Genomic DNA, 20195 nt, shown 5'->3' with positions numbered 1-20195 from the left:
AGGGTGATTTTAAATACTAGCAGCACAGATAGAGGAGAACAGATGTATGTTTCCCTGATGTAACATTAATTAATGCAATGATGGAATCATACTCAAGGAAATGGATGATACTAGGGATTTTGCATTGTTGAACTTCAGAGGACATCTGGCAGAAGTGACTAAAATAGCTCATAGAATTACTTAGTTTATAATCACTTTATAATTCCATCTGGATTATAGTTCACACATCTTTTCACCTGTGTTTCTTAGAGATAAGGAAGAGATGGAGAGAAACCAGAGATGAGTGATCAAGTTGGTGGCAAATCTGTGGAATATTCCTTATGGAAAGAGGTTGAAGATTTGTGGCTTAAGATAGATGAAAAAGAGAAGCTCTCATAAACAGGTTACTTAAAGGTTTTAATATGATTGATGCAGAGAGAGAAAACTGGGCAAAAGTGAGGACTAGATTTTTTCTTGGAGAGATGAATAGTGGCATAGATTGCCAGTCAGTTGTGGCTCTGTTGGTGAATGAGTTTAAAGTGAAAGGAATATGTTTGGTCATAGCTTTTGGGATTTAGTTAACTATAAGGTGTGCTTACATGCCCACATGGACACCTTTTCTTTGTTTAAATCCCACCCACAAAAGGGTGTAAACCTATTGTTCATCAGTATTGTTATTATGGTAGACTAATAGTTAGATAATCCACTCTGCTCTAGAAAACCAAACATGATTTTTTTTCAAGTCACTTTAGGCTTCCAGTAAGCAGAACTAGTGATTTGCACTGAGTGATGAAAATCATCTACCACCTAAATTCATAAACATTCATGCTGATTTGAACATGGCTTGTTAAATTGGAGTGCAGTTGCAGTATTCACACTTTTGCCAACCAGACTTGTATATATGAACTACATATTTTTCACATGTTGCATCAATTTTTGTTGCATTGCCCTTCCTATTTTATTGTTGCTACATGACATCTATGGTGTCTGCAGACTCATTGAGGGAAGCCCTAAATATTTCACTAAGTGCAACTCAATGGTTTCACAGTGTCAGACGATGAATCTCAACAGATCGCAGTATGGTGGCTGCTCTTCTAAGCATGACACCCAGGCACCAAATCGTCCACTTGTGTGGACGATTTGGTGCCTGCACATCACACCTGAATCCTGTAATGCAGAAGTAGCGGCCACATAGTCTCAATGGCTGCCTTGATGCTTCCGTTCTAGTGACCTCATTGCCAGATTGAACTGTAACACAAAAAAAGCAACTCCAGCTAGCACTGCCTTTCAACACATAAGGCACGAATGGCATCGTTGCAGTGGCTAGACAGGATTCTGACTTAGAGGGTTCAAATCGAACCTAAGGGCGTTCAGTTGGAAATGTACGTGAAGTATGAGATAGCCATGCATCTGGCCATAGTTGGCCAGATGCATGGCTATCTCATTTATTATTATTTTTGGCCATAAGGGCAGCGATGGAGTCTGACATCCCCTTATCACCAGGTCAGGGCTGCCACGGATTCGGCCAGTCGAACTTGTTTCCTGTATCTTATTATCTGACCAAGAACGTGATTATGATAAAGCAAGGTCTTAACTGGTATCCTTTGGTTCCCGCTTGTTCAGCTGATATTTTCAAGATGGCATCTCCCAGATTTTTGGTAAGGTGAAGCAGTTATTTTTATTTAGATTCATAGAATGGTGTGGCAGATTTCAGAAACAATCTCTTAGATTTGTATCTAATTCTGGATAGTAGGAAGGTCCCCCCCATTGGCTCTTCCACCTTAGAACGATAGCAGACATTTCTATGTTAATCCAGTTGGATACTGGCTGTTTTTGGATCATAGAAGGGATCTTTTGGTGAGTGGATGAGGGTAGCTACATTTCAGTATGGCTTAAAGTCTATATGATATATCTTTTAAGAATGTGATGTTATCTATTTTTTTTTTTAATATACCTCAAATGTAAGAAGCAATGAATTTTTTTTTGTGATTTGGGTATTTAGGATAGGTGATGACGTGACAGAATGATCGATGTTTTGTCATTCCATGTGTTTTGTCATTATTTTGTCACTATTTCATCATTCCATGTGTATGAACTGACAACATTTTCCTGCACCACCATTGATTCATTTGCCATTACAAAAGAAGTCCTCAACTCACTTCTATCATACCATGGCAGCAGGTTCACAATCTATATTCTCTCACTCTTCTTTTCACTTATTCCAATAATTCATATCTTCTCTTATACTATGCCTCCTTATACCCTGACTGCCTCATTAATTTTTACAATTGGGTAGCAAGATTTCATTGTGATCTTATTAAGTATTCCTCTTATTATGGAATCACATTAAAAACTTTTTCATAACTCTTCTTTTGCTTTGATTTTTTTTCTTTATTTTCTTCAGCTCACATTTTATCTTATGAGACTCCACATAAATGTATTATTTCTCTTATGATCTCTTCATTCTCCTGACCTTCCATCACTGCACTTTCATCAACACTCATTTTCCCCACTTTCTTTTGTCAACATTCTCTATCATGTTTTTATTCATCGCAAACAACTGGCACTCACTTTTGACATATTCACTCATCACTCTTACTTTCCCTCTATAAATCTTTCATCCTTCATAACAGATACATTTAACACAAACAAAATTTGTCATTGATTTCCATTTCAGTAAGTTGTATGTCATCAAAATTATATGCTATGCAGTAGTATGCTAACTGAAATGAAGACAAAAGAAAAAAAAAGTTCAACAGATTTATTTACTCATTTAGTTCAAATCAATAAACATAAATAATAGATAAAATTATTGAACAAAAAGTTGTAGTAGCATATTTACATTTAACAAGCACTGTCATTCAGAGCTTCACTTTTTTTTTTTTTTTTCTGTTTGAAACAATTAACATAATGAAATATAACATATATTACAGCAGCTTACCTTTATTTAGGAGACAAAAGTAAGCTAGATTTATAAACTGAAATCCTGGATTTAAAAAAAATTAGCTTAACCTAGATTACAAGCAATCGTTTTATTTAAAAATAACTTTAATACCCCAAATATTTAGCAGGAGTTTTAGATATATATCCCCCCCCCTCCCACCTGTCCATACTTTAAGTGTGGATACTTTATGTATGTAACATTATTCTAAAGTATGGACTACAGTCCATACTTTAGAATAATGTTAAATTTTGAACATTCAAATTATCACTGCATATACTCATCTTAGTGAAATAGATAAATATTAGAAAGAATTTTACATCACTAAACATAGTTTAAAAGAACAAACTGTACAGATAATTTTATAGATATTGTTTTTAAAAATACTTGTACAAAATATATAAACTAATGCATATTGTGTTTTATATAACTTAAGCAAACAGAATATCTCTAGATTTATTTTTATTACAGTTTCTGCTAACAAGATTTTAAAAAAAATGTGCACTTGTGTAACACACACAGCTCTGCTATTGTTGCTTGATTTTCTATGTTCAAAAATATTCATGTTAGCATGTGATTTATATATCAATCAATACACAAGCTGTATAATAAACCTCTGACACTAAAATCTGATATAAAAACTTGCACATTACTTTCTCATACAAAACTGTTATGAAAAGAAACAGTATTGAAGTCATGCAAATGTGCTTAATGATTCCAGTGTACACATTTCCAAAATTTTGTAGCAACCAGTCAGCAATAGTAGCATATGTACAACACATATGTATAATCATATCCTCTTTCGTAACTTAATGATTCTCAAACATAAATGAAGTTCATGTGAGTTTTAACTGGTCTAAAACCTCAAAATATAAAATTTCCTTTGAATTTTATTAACTGCTGCAGAAATTATTAGACAGGCATTCAAAATAAAACAATACTGGTCAGGTTAGTGACAGTTATGATTTGACCTTATATAAAAAAGCAAAACAAAACGAATGTAGTTTTCCATATTTTGTTATATAATTTTATCAGGAATGGTGTCAATCAAAGTTTAAATAATTATATGTCTCATTTTATAAACAAAGTTCACATCCGGAAGACATGTTTATTCACAGATATATATATATATATACATATACATATACACACATATATATATATATACATATACACACACACTGATAGCTAAAATACACGCATTTAATCTAAGTTCCAAAGCTATTTTTACCAGTGCGCATCATTAGTACTATATATGCATTGATTGGTGTACTTTCTAAACTTACAATAGGAAATTATAAACAAAATTATGGAAAAAACATACACTGCTTTTTTTGTTTCATTGTAAAGCAAGTGCACAGATGACTATATTTAATGATTACAATTTTAGTGGTCTTTATCAACATTTGAAATTAAAAAAAAAAACAAAATTATAAAATCAGGTACCCAAAATGAAATAGTATAATAACTAGTACAAAATTAATACCTTCATCCAGAAAAGGAACAGTAGTTCGGTCTTCATCTGGATCCCTGTGTATTCCACCTGTTGCACTAATAATATTTATTTGATGGCAATGCATTATGTCATAAAAAAAGTCTTCTCACGCCTGGCTTCATTTCAAAAAGTTCGTAAATGGCACAACATTTATTTTCTGCCCTGAGCAAGCCAGCACTTCATTGACGAGCATATCACAAATTTGTCTTAAAATCACTTAAATTTTACAGAATGCACTTTCACAATGCAGCATCACCCCTAGCCATATGATAGCCATTTTTCTCTGATCCCTGAAGGGGTTCTTTTTCTACCTCTTCTTCTGGCCTCTTCCGTTTGAAAAACCCAAGCTGTCAATTATCAAAAAATGGTTATATTATAAAGATACATTAAAAAAAAAAAAAAACCTCTGATATTTCAGAAAATTTTTAAAATAAACAAATAAATAAAAATAAGATTTGAAATAAATAAATAAACAGCTGGTCTGGTTGGCCAAGTGGACAGAATACTCACTTAACAGGCTGTAGGTTTGAATCCTACTCTTAGTATGGATATTTGCAGCAGTAGATGAATATCAATGCCTAGTAAGTCTATTACCGTGCTTATTGGAGGCCTGAAATATTTGAAAAAGTTCCTTGTTGATATCTATAGGAAGTTTTCCAAGCTATCCAAGCCATGTTTATGCGAAATTGTGTGCTATAGTTTTACAACTTTTCAAGATATAGGATTCATAATTAAAAAAAATTAGTGAGTGCCATTTAACAACTGAAGCCAGATAACTAGAAGGAAACCTCTGCTCTTCTCTCCTTCTGTAATTGAAAGGGGAAGAGACTTGACTGTGGTTTCTAGGAGAGAAAAACAATGCCACCTCCATATGAGACTGGCTGCTAACTCATCTTCAGTTGAAGAGTCATTACAAATATTCCTGAAATCCTAAGTAGGATTCAAACAAAGAGCACTGGCATTCTACTCGATGCTGAGAGGAAGGAAAGGAAAGTAACAAAGAACAAATTTTTTGCACAGGATTTTTTACCCTTTGGCCACTACAGTTCATCTTATTTCTTAATGACATTTCGCTAAGTGGATTGACAAGAAATATCCATTTGTTGGCTGAGGAGAGTTTGTGTGTGGTTACTTGAGTTGACATCTGCTCTATACCTAACAGGCCATAGGTATTAGAATCCAATCCCGAATATGGATGCTTGAATGCCCTTTCATGGTAGATGAATTGCATTGCTTTTGTGTGTGTGTGTGTATGTGTGCACATGTCTTCCACTCACAAAAGATTGTAAGCCTATACTAAGTAGCTAAGGACTTTTTTTTTTTCTCATTAAGAAAAAAATTACAAAGAGCTTTATTTTGATTTCTAGAACAGGGATTCTGAATTATCTAATCCTAAGCACATCCACAATATTAATGTACCATAGGTGTACAACCTTTCATAGGTGGAATTCATAGAAGTTATAAGGAGTGATGCCATGTCCATTCAGGAAGATATGCTTTTAGTTTGGACTGGACATGACAGACACTCAAAATTCAAATGGCACAGCACTTTGTTAAAGGAGGCAGTTATAACATTGTACAAAATCTTGATCAGACCACATCTGAATGACCACATGCAGATTTAGTCATTTGGCTTCCAATGTGATACTCTGAAGCTGGTAACAAAAGTAATATCTGGAATGTTGCTATGAGAAGAGGCTGAGTAAATGTAAATTGCTGAGTTTAATGGATAAGTGATTGAGAAGTTGATAAGCCATCTCTAAAAGATATATGAATGTGTGAATGAAAGATAAGTGAGTGACAGGTAAATTATGAGTAATGGTAGGTGGCTACTAAAGGGCTGCCGATTTCAATATATAGCCTCTCGTAGTCAGGTTATCCCCACCTTGCAGCAGTATAGTTCTGTTTCCACAAATGGAGCTCTGAAGCTATGTTTGGTCACTAGAGCAGGGATTGCAGTTTCTACTCCCCCCCCCTCTTCCCACATGCAGTGAGAGTGACGTACCAATCTCACTTAGGGAATCCCAGACCCGTCCTCATTCGAGAGTACAGCAGTAACCGGTTCTGCAGGCCTGTCGCTGGTTAGTACATTGGACCGAATCAGTTAGTAATGAATCTGGAGGCTTCCCAATCAGCTAACGTCAAATCCTACAACCAGGTATTTTGCCAGGAGAACTGTCAAGGCATGTATGGACAGGAGACCAAGTTCCCTCTGTGTGTTCAGTATGTTTGCAAGTCTGTCACCTCTCAATGTCATGCCCCACTTCTTTTATCTCTTCCTCACCAAATACAGTAGACCATAATCCAAGGAAATGTGATTTTCCTACAGATCTTAAAAACTCTCCCTCAAAAAAAAAACCATAAAAAAAAAAAAATCCAGCCACAAAAACAACAGAAATCCAACCAAACAACTGACCAACACTAATTCTTACCAAAAAGATTCCACATCCACTTCACCATCTGTGGCCTAAACAGCAATATAAACAATATGCAACAACACCTACAGTTGTTTAAACCAGAATTACTATTCTTATCAGAACCCTAAATGGCAGACTCAGCAACCGCTGTCCACCTCAACTGCCCAAACTATATATTACACAGATCTTTCCACCATGAGGGAGGCACTTGTACATTCATCAGAACTGACATACCATGCCTGAGACTGCAAATCCTTGAGTTCCCACTGTTTGATCTGTTTTGGCTCAAAATTTCTCTACCAAATGAACCTGCCCTTTTCATATGCTCTCTCTACTGCTCTCCAAACTCTGTCAACCATGCTGACCTCTTCAACTATCTCTCTAAAACTCGATTTTCTTCAGGTGAAATAGTTCAATAGTGAGGCCATCCTTCATGGGAATTTCAGTGTCCACAACTCATACTGAATCCCCTTCTGCAGTTTTACCAATCAAACAGGCAGGGATGTTGAGGTGTTTGCCACCAGCAATGACCTATCCCAGATCATCAATCTTCCTACCAGAATACCTAATCCCCTTTAATTTGCGAACACACTTCACCGATTCGTAACAAGCTCCCCTTCCAGGTGAACTGTGGTTATCAGTTCTCCTCTTGGTAACCGATAACCACAACCTCATACAAGCCTCTTGCCACAGAACAACCTTCAACCAGTTCGCAGTCTCTTTATTCTTTGACTCTACAAGGGTGCTAACTGGAGGTCTTCCATTACTTCTATGCCTCCTTTCCATGATACTATAAATTAAAGATGCCAAGTAATTATATGCTTGGTTGAATCCTTTATACAAGTGTAAGCAAACAAAGTTTGTGTGTGAAGTAACTTTATGATGGCAACTCATATATAGAGGCTAATGACTTCATATCACTTGCCTTGGTATTCCATAATGCAAAGCACATATCCTTATAGACATGTATAATGCTATGCATTATGGAAGGATCACTATCCAGACCAATTTTGGCCTTTATTCAGGTATCATTGGTGGGAACCAGACCCAGAAGTGATACTAAAGTTGAAGTAACAGAAGTCATATTTCCATATACAAGTAGCCAAAATTTTCGCACCTTATTACTAAAATACTCTGGATTAGAGATAGATGTTGAAAGTTTTACGACTTGCTTATACCATAAATTAAAGATGCCATGAAATTAAAACCAAGAATATAATTTCTTGTCCAGAGTATTTAAGTAATAAGGTGTAACACCTTTTAGCTACTTGTATATGGAAATATGACTTCTGCATGACTTTAACCTTGCAAACTTGCCTTCTACACAAATGGCAGTCACTCCTTCTGGTTCCTTGCCAAGATCTTCTGCCTACCCAGGTTTCCCCCACTCCCACATCTGGATGGTATTGTAGTAACCTCACCTAAAGCAAGGTCAACTTACTGGCATCATGCTTCCAATTCCTGCACTGATGACTTGGGCAAAGTTCCCTCCATTCCAACAAGAATGGCTCCCTTCATGTTTTTCCATACTCTTCCAACAAAAAGAAGCCTGAAGAATCCTGTCTGTCCAAAGTACACCATCTGGTTCTAACAGTATCCCACCTACGGTGTTAAAAAACTGTGCCCCAGAACTAACACCTATCCTGTATTGTCTCTTCAATCTATCCTAATCAACTGATATCTACTCTACGACATGAAAACAGGTCAACATTTAGCACATCCCAAAGAAAGGTGATAAAAGTCAACTAACAAATTACCGTTTAATTGCTCTCACTTCTGTTCTCTCTAATACCATGTGTAGAGGCTTAAGTGTGTGAGGACATCACATTGGAGGCTTAATGGATTGTATACAGCACTCTCAAAGGATTAAAACAGAATTTAATACGTCCTATATATTTTGTCTCAGTAAATGAGACATCTTCAGGAATTACAAAAAAACTAATGTAACATCAAAAACAAATAACACACAATACTAAGCCCAACCATGTGGGTGACACTAAAGTCCTATCTAGGTGGAGCGCCCTCTAAGGGCAGTTATAGGTGGCCTGGAATGTAAAGTGGAACCTCTGATGATAAGCGTTTCCCAAATCCTAGGAAGCTTAATGCAACCATATTTGTTAAGATTTGGTTGATTCCTGAGAGCTGCTGCTAATTCTAAGAATGGTCTCTCTTTTTTGAATTTGCTGTGGTGGAGCATGGTGGTTTTTTCCCACGAGATCCTGTGGGTTGTATCCAAGACATGGTCAGCCAAGCCTGACTGACCATAGTTGTGTTTGCGGATGTATGACTTATGTTCCTCCAGGAGGATAGTGGTTGATCTGCCTGTCTGTCCAAAGTACACCAGTTTATATGAACAGGGTACTTTATAGACTCCAGGCACTGAGAGAGGAGGGAGCTGATCTTTTGTAGAGCAGATAAGGGTAGCAAGTTTGCAGTGGGGCTTAAATGCTGTGTGTAGGTTGTCTTCTGGTTCCCATCTGCCATACGGCCGGGGGAGGGTAGCTATATGCTACCATTCTAGGGAGAGATGATTATGAGCAAGGTGGTTTTCCGTTGCCTTCCTTGCCGTAAGTATTTATGACTGTAACCTGTGTGTTCACGAGGTGAACGAGGTGTGCTCACAAGGTTCACGATGTGTAGGTTGTACTTTTTTAAAATCTTGGCTACTTTTTTGGATGTGCCACGGATGTAGGGTATGGTGATGGCATTTCTAAACTCTTTCTCAAGAGAAGACCGAGGAGAGGGGGAGGACTTGATTATTATTATTTTTATTTTCTTTCTTAATACTGTGATCACTGTAGCCATTGGAGAGGAAAGTGTTGTGTATGTGGTCAAGCTCAGTTGTAAGGCGGTTCCACTGGAACAAAGAAGATGTCCTGAAGATGTCTATATATAGGAAGTATTAAATATATATAGGCATATATATAGAAATATATATAGGAAGTATTAAATTCTGTTTTAATCCTTTCTGAGTGCTGTATACAATCCATTAAGCCTCCAATATGATCTCTAATACAATGTTATAAGTTACCCTTATAACTCTGCTACTAGTATGTTCTTTCTTGAGGTTATATCAGTTGCTTTAATATAATTTTTGTTCTAGGTGTTTATCAGGACTTTCCAGATCTCCATCGTAGATTAAATGACTGGAAGTTGAGATAAAGATTTATCTCTCAGCTTCCAGTTATTTAATCTATTTCAAATACGAAATAGTTTAAATGACCTTCAGCCGAGTAAATCTGTTATATCATATATATATGTTCACGCGGTTAGCCTAGTGGCTATGCGCTTTGCAACCATATGTCTGGAAAAGGAGTGTCCTAGGTTCGATTCCTGTCGACGACATAAGGAGCTCGAGGATCATCCTCAGTTATTGCCAAGTTAGCCAATCTTGGGCGTGGACAGCAGGTTCCCCCCCCCCCCAAAGTTTATCTGGAGGTATTTCATCCCACAAGCAGCCAAATCGGCCCCGTGAACACACGCAGATACAGTCATGAATATCGCCCTTAGGGGATGCGGCAGAGGAGTGGCGATCCAGCTGCATTAATATGCCAGTAACCCCTGATTCGGAGGTGACTCAACCTATCCTAGACAGATAGAATAGGATATATATATCAGGGGGAAACATTCAGGATGTGCTAGGTGTGCAGTGCTCATCCACCACATAGCAATATCACTGATATTATATTTTTGCATTTATTCCTGTTAAAGACTCCCCTAATTGTTTCCAGACTCCGCGTGATTCCTAAAAGCAAACACAATATACTAATGCTTCATGATGAGGAAACTTCTACGTGTAAACATTGCATCACATTAGCTTTAATAGCCCAGGTGTGCGTTCAACACCTGGGCTATTAAACACCTTTGAGCCCTTGGAAAAGATGTACAGATGGTGCAGCGGGTCAAATTCTTAATGTTCTAGTAGTTTTAAACTTCAGAAGAAGAGTCATGGTGAGCTCTGAGACAATAACACCTTGAGGCTGTGATTGGTTATTGTGTCAACCAATCCAATTGAACGTCATCATTTGTTATGAATTGCTGTTTTTGTTTTCTGAGTATCATCTGTTTTGCGTGCAGGAACTTGAACTGATGTGGTAGGCAAGTTTTTTTTTTTAAACTTACCTACCAACATGAAATATTAAAAAATTGTTAAACTATTTTTTAATATAAAATTTTCAATAAATTTATAACTTTTTTGCCCATATTTACAATGGGAAACAGTATTGTAGTCGAAGGAGCTAACCCTTGTCTTCCTCTTCCAAATTTTATACCTTTGAGTAATTCAAATATAGCATTCTCCTTCATTATTGTGTTCTAATATATATCTTAAAACAAACCTCTGGGCAGATTTGGTTACAATTATTTGATAAATTAAAGTATTCAATGTAATCCTACAATTGCATTGGATGGATTAAGTTTAGCACTGACGTGCTATGCACTCTTAAAACTTTTTTAAGAGTGCATAGGGTCCATAGAGTTTAAGACTGATTAGGGTTCCATGTGGTATCCTGTCAAAGGCCTTGGCAAGGTCCAGTAGAATCACTGTAAACCCAAACGACTGTGAATGAGTTCAAGGCAAGGTATGATAGACACTGTGTGAATGTCGAATAGTTGTTCTTGACATGATGTTAGGGCCTCCCTCGATGAGTCTGTCGACTCCTTGGAGTTGCCCGGAATAATAATGAATAATGAATTTTCATACATCGATAAAAATGCAATCATATGGTCAAATGGATGTGAATTTCATAGCGTGGGTTACACAAACCACAACAGCACACTCAACCCAAATGGGCATGCGACTCCACTGATATATATATTGATGCCATACATGAGGACAGACAGTTTTTTTTTTTTTTAAGAGTTGCAAGTTATAGTTGTTTGGATATAACTCCATAAGGAAAGCTGCTCCAGAAGATAGAGGTGGATGGAATGAAAGACAGAGGCGAAACAGGTTCAGTGTGTTTGCAGTTACTCGATAAAGGTTACTAGACAGTTGCAGCTCTTGTAATAGCAGTTACCATGGAAGTATCTGTAGATAGACATAGTGCTTAAACATTGCACCTGTTATATGGGGATTGAAGTAAATCAGTAAAAGAGGGATCATCTATGAGTCTGCTTGCCTCTGGATGGTGTAGGATTTCACAGGTAGTTTTAGGAGTGCCGCTCCAAAAATGTGAGCAGTATTCTAAACATGGGCAGATTTGGAATTTGTATATAGTTAAGAGCTGGATGAGTGTAAAATGCTGAGTTTATTGATTCTGAGAAGGCTGTTGATGTGATATGCTTATGCCAGGAAAGACTAGATGTAAATGTTAGTCCAAACAAAAAAAAGATCTGATCTTGTCTGTGATTTGTGTATTACTGAGAGTAAGGGTAGATGATCTGGGATCTCTTTTGCACAAGAAAAGGCAAGACTGTTTTTTTGGTGGCATTGAGGGATAGTATTTTAAGGCAATAGTTAAAGATGATCTTGTAGCCTGGGATGTCAGAGTACTGCATGCTTGTCAAATGAGTAGGATGAGTCGCAAGTAGTACTATTGTCTGAAAAGCTGTGGATAAGATTATTGATTATTGTGAGTAGATCGTTTATGTAAAGCAGAAAGTGTGGGTCCTGCATCAGCTCTATAATTTTTTATATCTATCTGGTATCTCCTCTACTACTTACAGGGAAGCCCTGTAAATAGTACAGGAGTTTTAATTTGTCATTTTCACTAAAAGTTGTGCCTAAATAGCTGATATACTTTACTTGTTATATAAGTTCTTCACTGAGAATGCAGCTGAATATTTCTGTTCATTCTTCAGAGACACTTGTGACATTAAATTAAGAATTATAAACACTTTAACACAAGAATATTTTATGTTTGCCAAATATTTCAGTCTGAAACTAGCAGACTATCCTCAGTGACATGATAGGAACAGTTTTTACAATGTGGAATACAAACAATTGATCATTCAAAAGTAGAACGAGCTGCATGATGTTACATTGCTAAGCATTAAAGAGAGGTAAATTTCATCAGAGTGCCGGATAAATAATAAGTATTAATTCACAGTTTCATATAACAACCTTAATTTATAAATTCAATTAAAGATAACATTAGACTAATGTAAGAATTAAAGGTCTAAATTTAAAAAAAAAAAAAAATTTTTTTTTTTTTTAGCGTGTTATTCGGATTAAACTTTCCCATATTTTTGAAAAGGATAGGAAATCATTTCGATTCAAGTTAGGGCATTGAAGTAATGCCTCAGCACTCTCTTTGAATAGGCATTCGAATTTATAGCGACATTTGTGTAGCAGGCAATTCTTGGACCAGAGAAATTTTGACATCATCTGTATTAATTATTGCTCAACCCAACTTTGCATCAATGGCAAATAATTGAACAGTTCCTCTTAGATCCTTTCCTATATCATTAATGTACAAATTAAACAGTAGCAGTCCTAGAACAGAACCGTGAAGCATGTCACTAGTCACGGGCATTCTTTTGGACTCTACTCCTGAATTCTGATATCTCCCCATCAACCATCCTCCTATCTATCTCAGCAACCCTATATCCATCCCTATGTGCTGCAGTTTACTGATTAGAATTCCATGTGGTGTCCTGTCAAAGGGCTTTGCAAAGTCCAGAAGTATCGCTATAAACCCATTACCTTTATCCAACTGAGCAGCTGTCACTGTATTATAAAACAGGAGCAAGGAACATGATCCTACCCTTCACAAAACCTTTGAATATATTCAAAGTTATATGATTCCATCAAAGACTTCAACAAAAAAAGATCATGTTGCAAAAAAAAATAATAATAAATAAAAAAAAAAATAAGCACTCCGATAAGTTAACTCGCATCTTCAGAGGAAAATTTGATTCAACAGAATTTGGACTCTTATGATTCTACAATCTAGGATACCATAATAGAATATAGAGCTCTTTTCACATAATTTTGGGTATGTTGGAATCTATCAATAGATATCTTGAAGTTTCACTTGATATCTGTATATTTTCCAAGATTTCTAATTTTTGCAACTACAAAAGATGCTTGTGTAGTTTTCCAAATTTATGTTTTGTCCTCTATCATCTCTGTGTTTGTCATATTCCTTATGACTGTAATTTAGCATGTCTTGTAAGGTTGGCCTTTTCAGTGAAAAAAAAAAAAGAATTTTAATCAGTATCAGTACTATGCTCAGTAGCTTAATTCTCCACATTATAATACATACACGTTTACACAAGAATATTATATTTTAATTTGCCAAATATTTCAGTCTGAAAACAACAACTATCTTCAGTGGCTACTTAGAAAAAGTTTTTTTTAACAAGGTGGAATTACTAACAATTGATCATTCAAAAGTAGAACGAGCCACGTGATGTTATATCACAAAGTATTAAAGAGAGGAAAACTTTTTTTTTTTTTTTTTTTTTTAATCAGAGTAATGATTAAATTAAAGATATTAATTCACAAATTCAAATAATAATCTTAATTTATAAATAACATTAGACTAATGTAAGAATTAAAGTCTTAATTAAAAAAAGTATATATATTAATGTGTTATCCTGATTAAACTTTCCCATATTTTTGATAAAGATATACAATATATAATGCTTGACATGTTGATTCTGATTCTGTTGTTGTTCTGGATTGGATTGTAGGAATCGAACAGATGTGTAGTTTTTTCCGCTCACCTTCAGGTATTCTGATGATAACAATTTACAGAAAACCCACTTTTACTGGACATTACATTCTCAAACAATCGGCCCATCATCCTTATCAAAAAAAGGACTCATAAAATGTTTAAATCGATTCAAGTTAGGGCGTTGAAGTAAGGCCTCGGCACTTTCTTTCTAAATAAACGTTCACATTTATAGCGACATCTGTGTAGGAGGCGAGTCTTGGACCAGAGGATGTTGTGGCTTGTCTCTATCCCGTGCTGCGACAATCCAGACTTATCAGATTTGTTGTGAAGAATGTATGATTGATGTTCTTGTATTCTTTTTTCTATAGAGCGTCAGGTTTGTCCAAAGTACGACAGATTGCAGTTACAAGGAACTTGATATACACCAGGCAGAGACATAGTTGACCGTTTATCTTGAGAAGAGGGGAGTGGCTGTTAAATCATATTTCTTCAGAATTCTTGAAATTGGTTCTGAAATCCCAGAAATATATGGAATTGGAACTTGACATGTTGATTCTGATTCTGTTGTTGTTCTGGATTGGATTGTAGGAATCGAACAGATGTGTAGTTTTTTCCGCTCACCTTCAGGTATTCTGATGATAACAATTTACAGAAAACCCACTTTTACTGGACATTACATTCTCAAACAATCGGCCCATCATCCTTATCAAAAAAAGGACTCATAAAATGTTTAAATCGACGAGCTAGAACTAATTGCTCAACTCCCCATGAATTACAGAAAGAACTTTCAACTATCAAACATCACATGAAATTAAATGGCTTCTCCAAAAAAACTACACATCTGTTCGATTCCTACAACACAATCCAGAACAACCAAGAATCAATACGTTGAGTTCCAATTCCATATATTTCCAGGATTTCAGAACCAATTTCAAGAATTCTGAATATGATTTAACAGCCACTTATATATCCCTATTAACAAAATATCCACCTATTTCCCCTCTTCTCAAGATAAACGCTCAACTACCCTGCCTGATGTATATCAAGTTCCTTGTAACTGCAATCTGTCATACTTTGGACAAACTGGATGCTCTATAGAAAAAAGAATACAAGAATATCAATCATACATTCTTCACAACAAATCCGATAAGTCTGGATTAGCGTAGCATGATAGAGACAAGCCCACAACATTCTCTGGTTGTAGAATCGGCTTCTACACAGATGTCGCTATAAATTCGAATGCCTATTCAAAGAGAGTGCTGAGGCCTTACTTCAACGCTCTAACTTGAATCGAAACGATTGTACATCCTTGTCAAAAATATGGGAAAGTTTAATCCAGATAACACATTAAAAAGAAGTTTTTTTTTCTTAAATTGAGACCTTTAATTCTTACATTAGTCTAATGTTATCTTTAATTGAATTTATAAATTAAGATTGTTATATGAAATTGTGAATTAATACCTATAATTTATTCATCACTGATGAAATTCACCTCTCTTTAATGCTTAGCAATATAACATCGCGCGACTCATTCTACTTTTAAATGATCAATTGTTTGCATTCCACCTTGTAAAAACTGTTCCTATCAGCCACTGAGGATAGTCTATTAGGTTCAGACTGAAATATTTGGCAAACATTAAAATATTCTTGTGTTAACGTGTTTATAATTCTTAATTTTTGTTCATGCCTATTTTCATAGTTTTGATCCTTTTATTGCTTATTTCCATGCCAAATTTGTTACAGCTATTATTCAGTTTAGTTATCAGGCTTGCATTGGATGTTTAGGAATACAATATCATCTGCAGAAAACAAAGAGCTGATATGATAGCGCCAATTCTAATATCAGTTTTAATACCACTTTCTTTTCTAATGCGATCCAAACGGATGATGAACCTTATCTTACACATGATTTTACATCAAACCATCTTCCTGTATTTCATTTGATTCTAACTGCTGATTTACAATTCAAATTTAGACTATATATTACTCTGTTTCATAAAGTTTCATTTATCCCATATAATTAAAGTGTTTTGAAACGCTTTTTCCCTGAGCAGTTTGTCCTATGATTTTCCAGATTTACAAAACTTAAGTACACATCACTGTCATATTCTTATGATTTCCCAATTATTTGTTGTAAAGTTAAAGTAAAAGTCTGATCCTGACACCCTCTATTTGCCTTGAACCCTGCTTGCTCTTCTCCAAGTTTCTCTTCAACTTTTCTCTTTCTCTTCTGAAGTATACTTGCATAAGTCTTATCTGAAACACTTAGTAGAGAAAATCTGTAATTATCCCATTTAGTTTTATTCCCATTTTTATAAATGGGAATGATTATGATATTTATGAAAAATCTGGTAATTGAAACCATTCAGTGAAAATTAATTCATGAAAGAAAGTGCATTCAGCTTAACTGGCTTTCAACAAACAATACTGCTGTATTGGCTGTTGAAATAGTATTTCCACAGACAACCACAAACACCCATGCCCACAGCAGGATACGAACCTGCAGCCTTTTGGCTGGAGAGCGGATACATTAACTACTTGGCTAACCAGGCTGGCATATGATTGATATGTTGAAAGTTAAGCAGCTTTCAGAGGTGAAATGTAGACTCAGATATACAAATAGTATTAAAAAAAAAAATGAATGAGTTTGAAAATAAAAATGAAGCCTTGGAAGCTCAGTAACAGACTGAAAAAAAAACTAATTCAGTCAGAGAGCCATATGGAAAAATTGCCAAGGAGGACAGAAAAATCAGAACTCCATGGCAGATGCAAAAAGTTATAGAACAATCTTGGAAAAGAAGAAAGCATATTGCAAGTTACTACCAAACAAGTTGGCAGATGCTTAAAAGAATATAGAGAAAAATCAAAGAAAGTGAAGCAATGTGCAAAAGTCACCTAATCAAATGTCGTGGGAAGACTGGTAAAAACATGGAAGATAAATATCAGGAATGGAAAAATATTCTGGAGCTACTGAAAAAGCTTAGAAATGGAGAAAAGAACATAAAATGAATCAGAGATTATGGTAACATGAAGATATCCTAGATGTCTGGAGTAATTTACTTTGAAAGACTGTTAAATGAAACTAGATGGACCATTACAAATGGGGTGGAAATTATTCGAGAGAAGTGCAGCCAGGTACTTGAGGTAAATTCCAATCAAAAATCTGAAATGTGGAAAGGCAGCTTAAGATATTCAATGCTGGGATGATTCTTGCCATCACCCTATCTGGCAGGGAGAGAGAAAATACTGTGTCCCCAGAAATGTTGTGCTTGTGTTTCAGCAGAAGCACTTTGTATTGTAACAGTTCTTTAATTGTAATCAAATCTGCAGGTCGGGGGGAGGGGTATTTGTTTTAGGATATATTAGAAAACAATAATAAAGGAGATGTAAATATATGAACCATCAGTAACAAACCATGTGAGAATGGGAAATGTAAAGGAAAGAACAAGTGTGAGTAGAAATACTTTCATTACTGGCAAATGAATTATTAATAGTTAACATCTGTGAGATGTGTGTCCTATAAGTTGCTGGGTGGAGTGAATAGCATGTGATCCTATAATTTCTCGACATTCTTAAGTGAATTTTTGATTGCATAATAAAAAAAAAACTTACAAGGAGAGGAAAACAGATTTGTTTGCAAAGTATAAATAACTAAACAATAATAAACAGCCACTGTATACATTTGATAGTTCAGTAAATCACGATGGGAAGGAGCTAATCCAATGAACTAATAATGTTAATCGGGTGGTTCGTTTAGGTGTGGCAGGAATATATGTTGGCTGATGGATCAGTAGATCATGTAAAATTTGTTGTGCATGTATTTATATTTTACTTCATTTTCTGAGAATTTTCTTTTGTTTACTGGAGAGAAGTATGCATTTTACATAGTAATAGGATACATAATATCCAGTCAATATTGGAATTATCCACACTTTCTCTAATCCTACATTCATTCTTGTGTGTGTGTGTGTGTTACCTCTCAGTTCTTCTGTCTTATCAATAATAGATTTCTCACATATGCTTGTATTTTATTCTAGATCAACCACTTCTTATAATGCATAGAAGTAGTCATTTTTAGTCAGGAATAGATAAATTTTTACTACATCTGTTGTTTCTGAAGATTGATACATGCATATATTTATTAATGACACATGATCATTTTCACATACATGTTCAGTTCTAAGACTGAGGGTATGTCTCAAATCACCTTTATTAAAAAAAGTCAGTTTCTTCTGTGTCATTATATACACATTAGTAAAGACTTAAAAATAAAGCTTTTAGGTTTTCACATACATCAACTTCACTACTGGGTTGTGAATGTTGGCTAAATGAAATGAAATGTTGGCTGAATTCAGCCAACATTTCATTTGGCTCTGAAGCACTGGAGAACAGACATGGCCAGTGATATTATATGAAGTGGCAGCAATTAAGAAAACAATAATAAAACATTTAGCTTGCATTTTTAATCTTGGCTCAATTTCTACATATTCTATCTTTCAGAATGAAATAAACCAATTACCACTGCACATCAATTTTAAGATACCATGTTATGATTAGCTGTTGCTTCACAGTACAGTTAAGTGCTCTCAGAAGATAAAATGATGCATGTATATTCATCCTATCCTCTTATTGCTCATATGCAGTGATGAATCGCAAAACAAATACTTGTAATGACTGGCCCGTAAGGTAAAAATACAAACTATTTTTGACATAAAATGTCATTGAATTGGCATTATGTAAATGAATTGGCATTATGTAAATAAAACTATCAAACCAAACCTATTCTTGTGATAAAATTGTTAATCATCACTGATGATAGATGAGTATTTTTTCCAAGTCTTGAATATGGTGATACCATTTTGCTACTTGGATATGAACTATACTTCTGCATTTAGCTTTCAGTATCATCACAGACCTAGCTCACCGATGATACCTGCCTCCCAAATGATGGATTCCTATTAGAACTGGTCAAAAATTCAAATAACTGTAAAGCAAGGCATACCCTCTTAGTTCTTTGCTGTTATTCATTCTAGAATCTTTCTTACAGAATGGTGACAATTTATATGCTATAAGAGGGATAATAATAATCTCAACCAAGAAGGAAAATAAGCATTGACATACGCAGATGATGCAATAAGTATTTTGGGGATAATAATTCAATGTACATCTTTTTTGTATTTATTAAAGAAATGTATTTATTAAAGATGTTATTAAAGATTTTTGGAAGATAGGATCTCATAGGCATTCCCTCTGAATATAGAGAAAAATATAAGAATGTGAACTAATCTCTAAGAGAGAACTTGTCCAATACTACTAGTTCAAGAACTTATACACAAAAGTATCTTAGAAAACTAGAAAATTAGGACACTTTCTTTCTGAAACCAAAGCACTTAAAATCATCATCTTGTCTAATCAGCTATGCATAATTAATATATTAAAGATATTTACAGAAACCAAAGATAAACAAATATAAAATAAAGTTGTGCAATTTTTCTGGTCCTGCTGTACAAAAGTTAAAAGAGAATTTTTTTAAACCTATGGAACCATACGACTATCAAAATTTTGCTATTTAAGCAATGCAGCCTCAAAATCTATAAAATATTAGACCTTTAGAATAAATGATTATCACTATTTAGAATAATGATTACAATGGTCCACAGGGCTGAGATTGTTTCTGAATATTGCAGAATTTTGTACTTAACCGTTATTCTGCAACATGATTTCAGCACTGACATTCTATC

At 35.1% G+C, this 20195-nt stretch overlaps 1 protein-coding gene across 1 annotated transcript in view; it reads right to left on the bottom strand.

Moving 5' to 3' along the window:
- Positions 1-2724: 2724 nt before the first annotated feature.
- The window catches only part of LOC150105451 (integrin alpha-PS2-like), a 536973-nt gene continuing 519502 nt past the window's right edge, over positions 2725-20195 (bottom strand). Inside the window, exon 30 of the mRNA XM_090394825.1 lies at positions 2725-4762. Coding sequence (XP_090250951.1) covers positions 4655-4762 — 108 coding nt within the window. The 3' untranslated portion in view covers positions 2725-4654. The remainder of the gene's footprint in view (positions 4763-20195) is intronic.

This window comes from Typopeltis vanoorti, chromosome 6, assembly GCF_054136105.1.
Source record: "Typopeltis vanoorti isolate ZY-2024b chromosome 6, IOZ_Tvanoo_1.0, whole genome shotgun sequence".
In the NCBI taxonomy this organism is placed as follows: Eukaryota; Metazoa; Arthropoda; class Arachnida; order Uropygi; family Thelyphonidae; genus Typopeltis; species Typopeltis vanoorti.
This window is presented reverse-complemented; position numbering and strand designations above follow the sequence as displayed.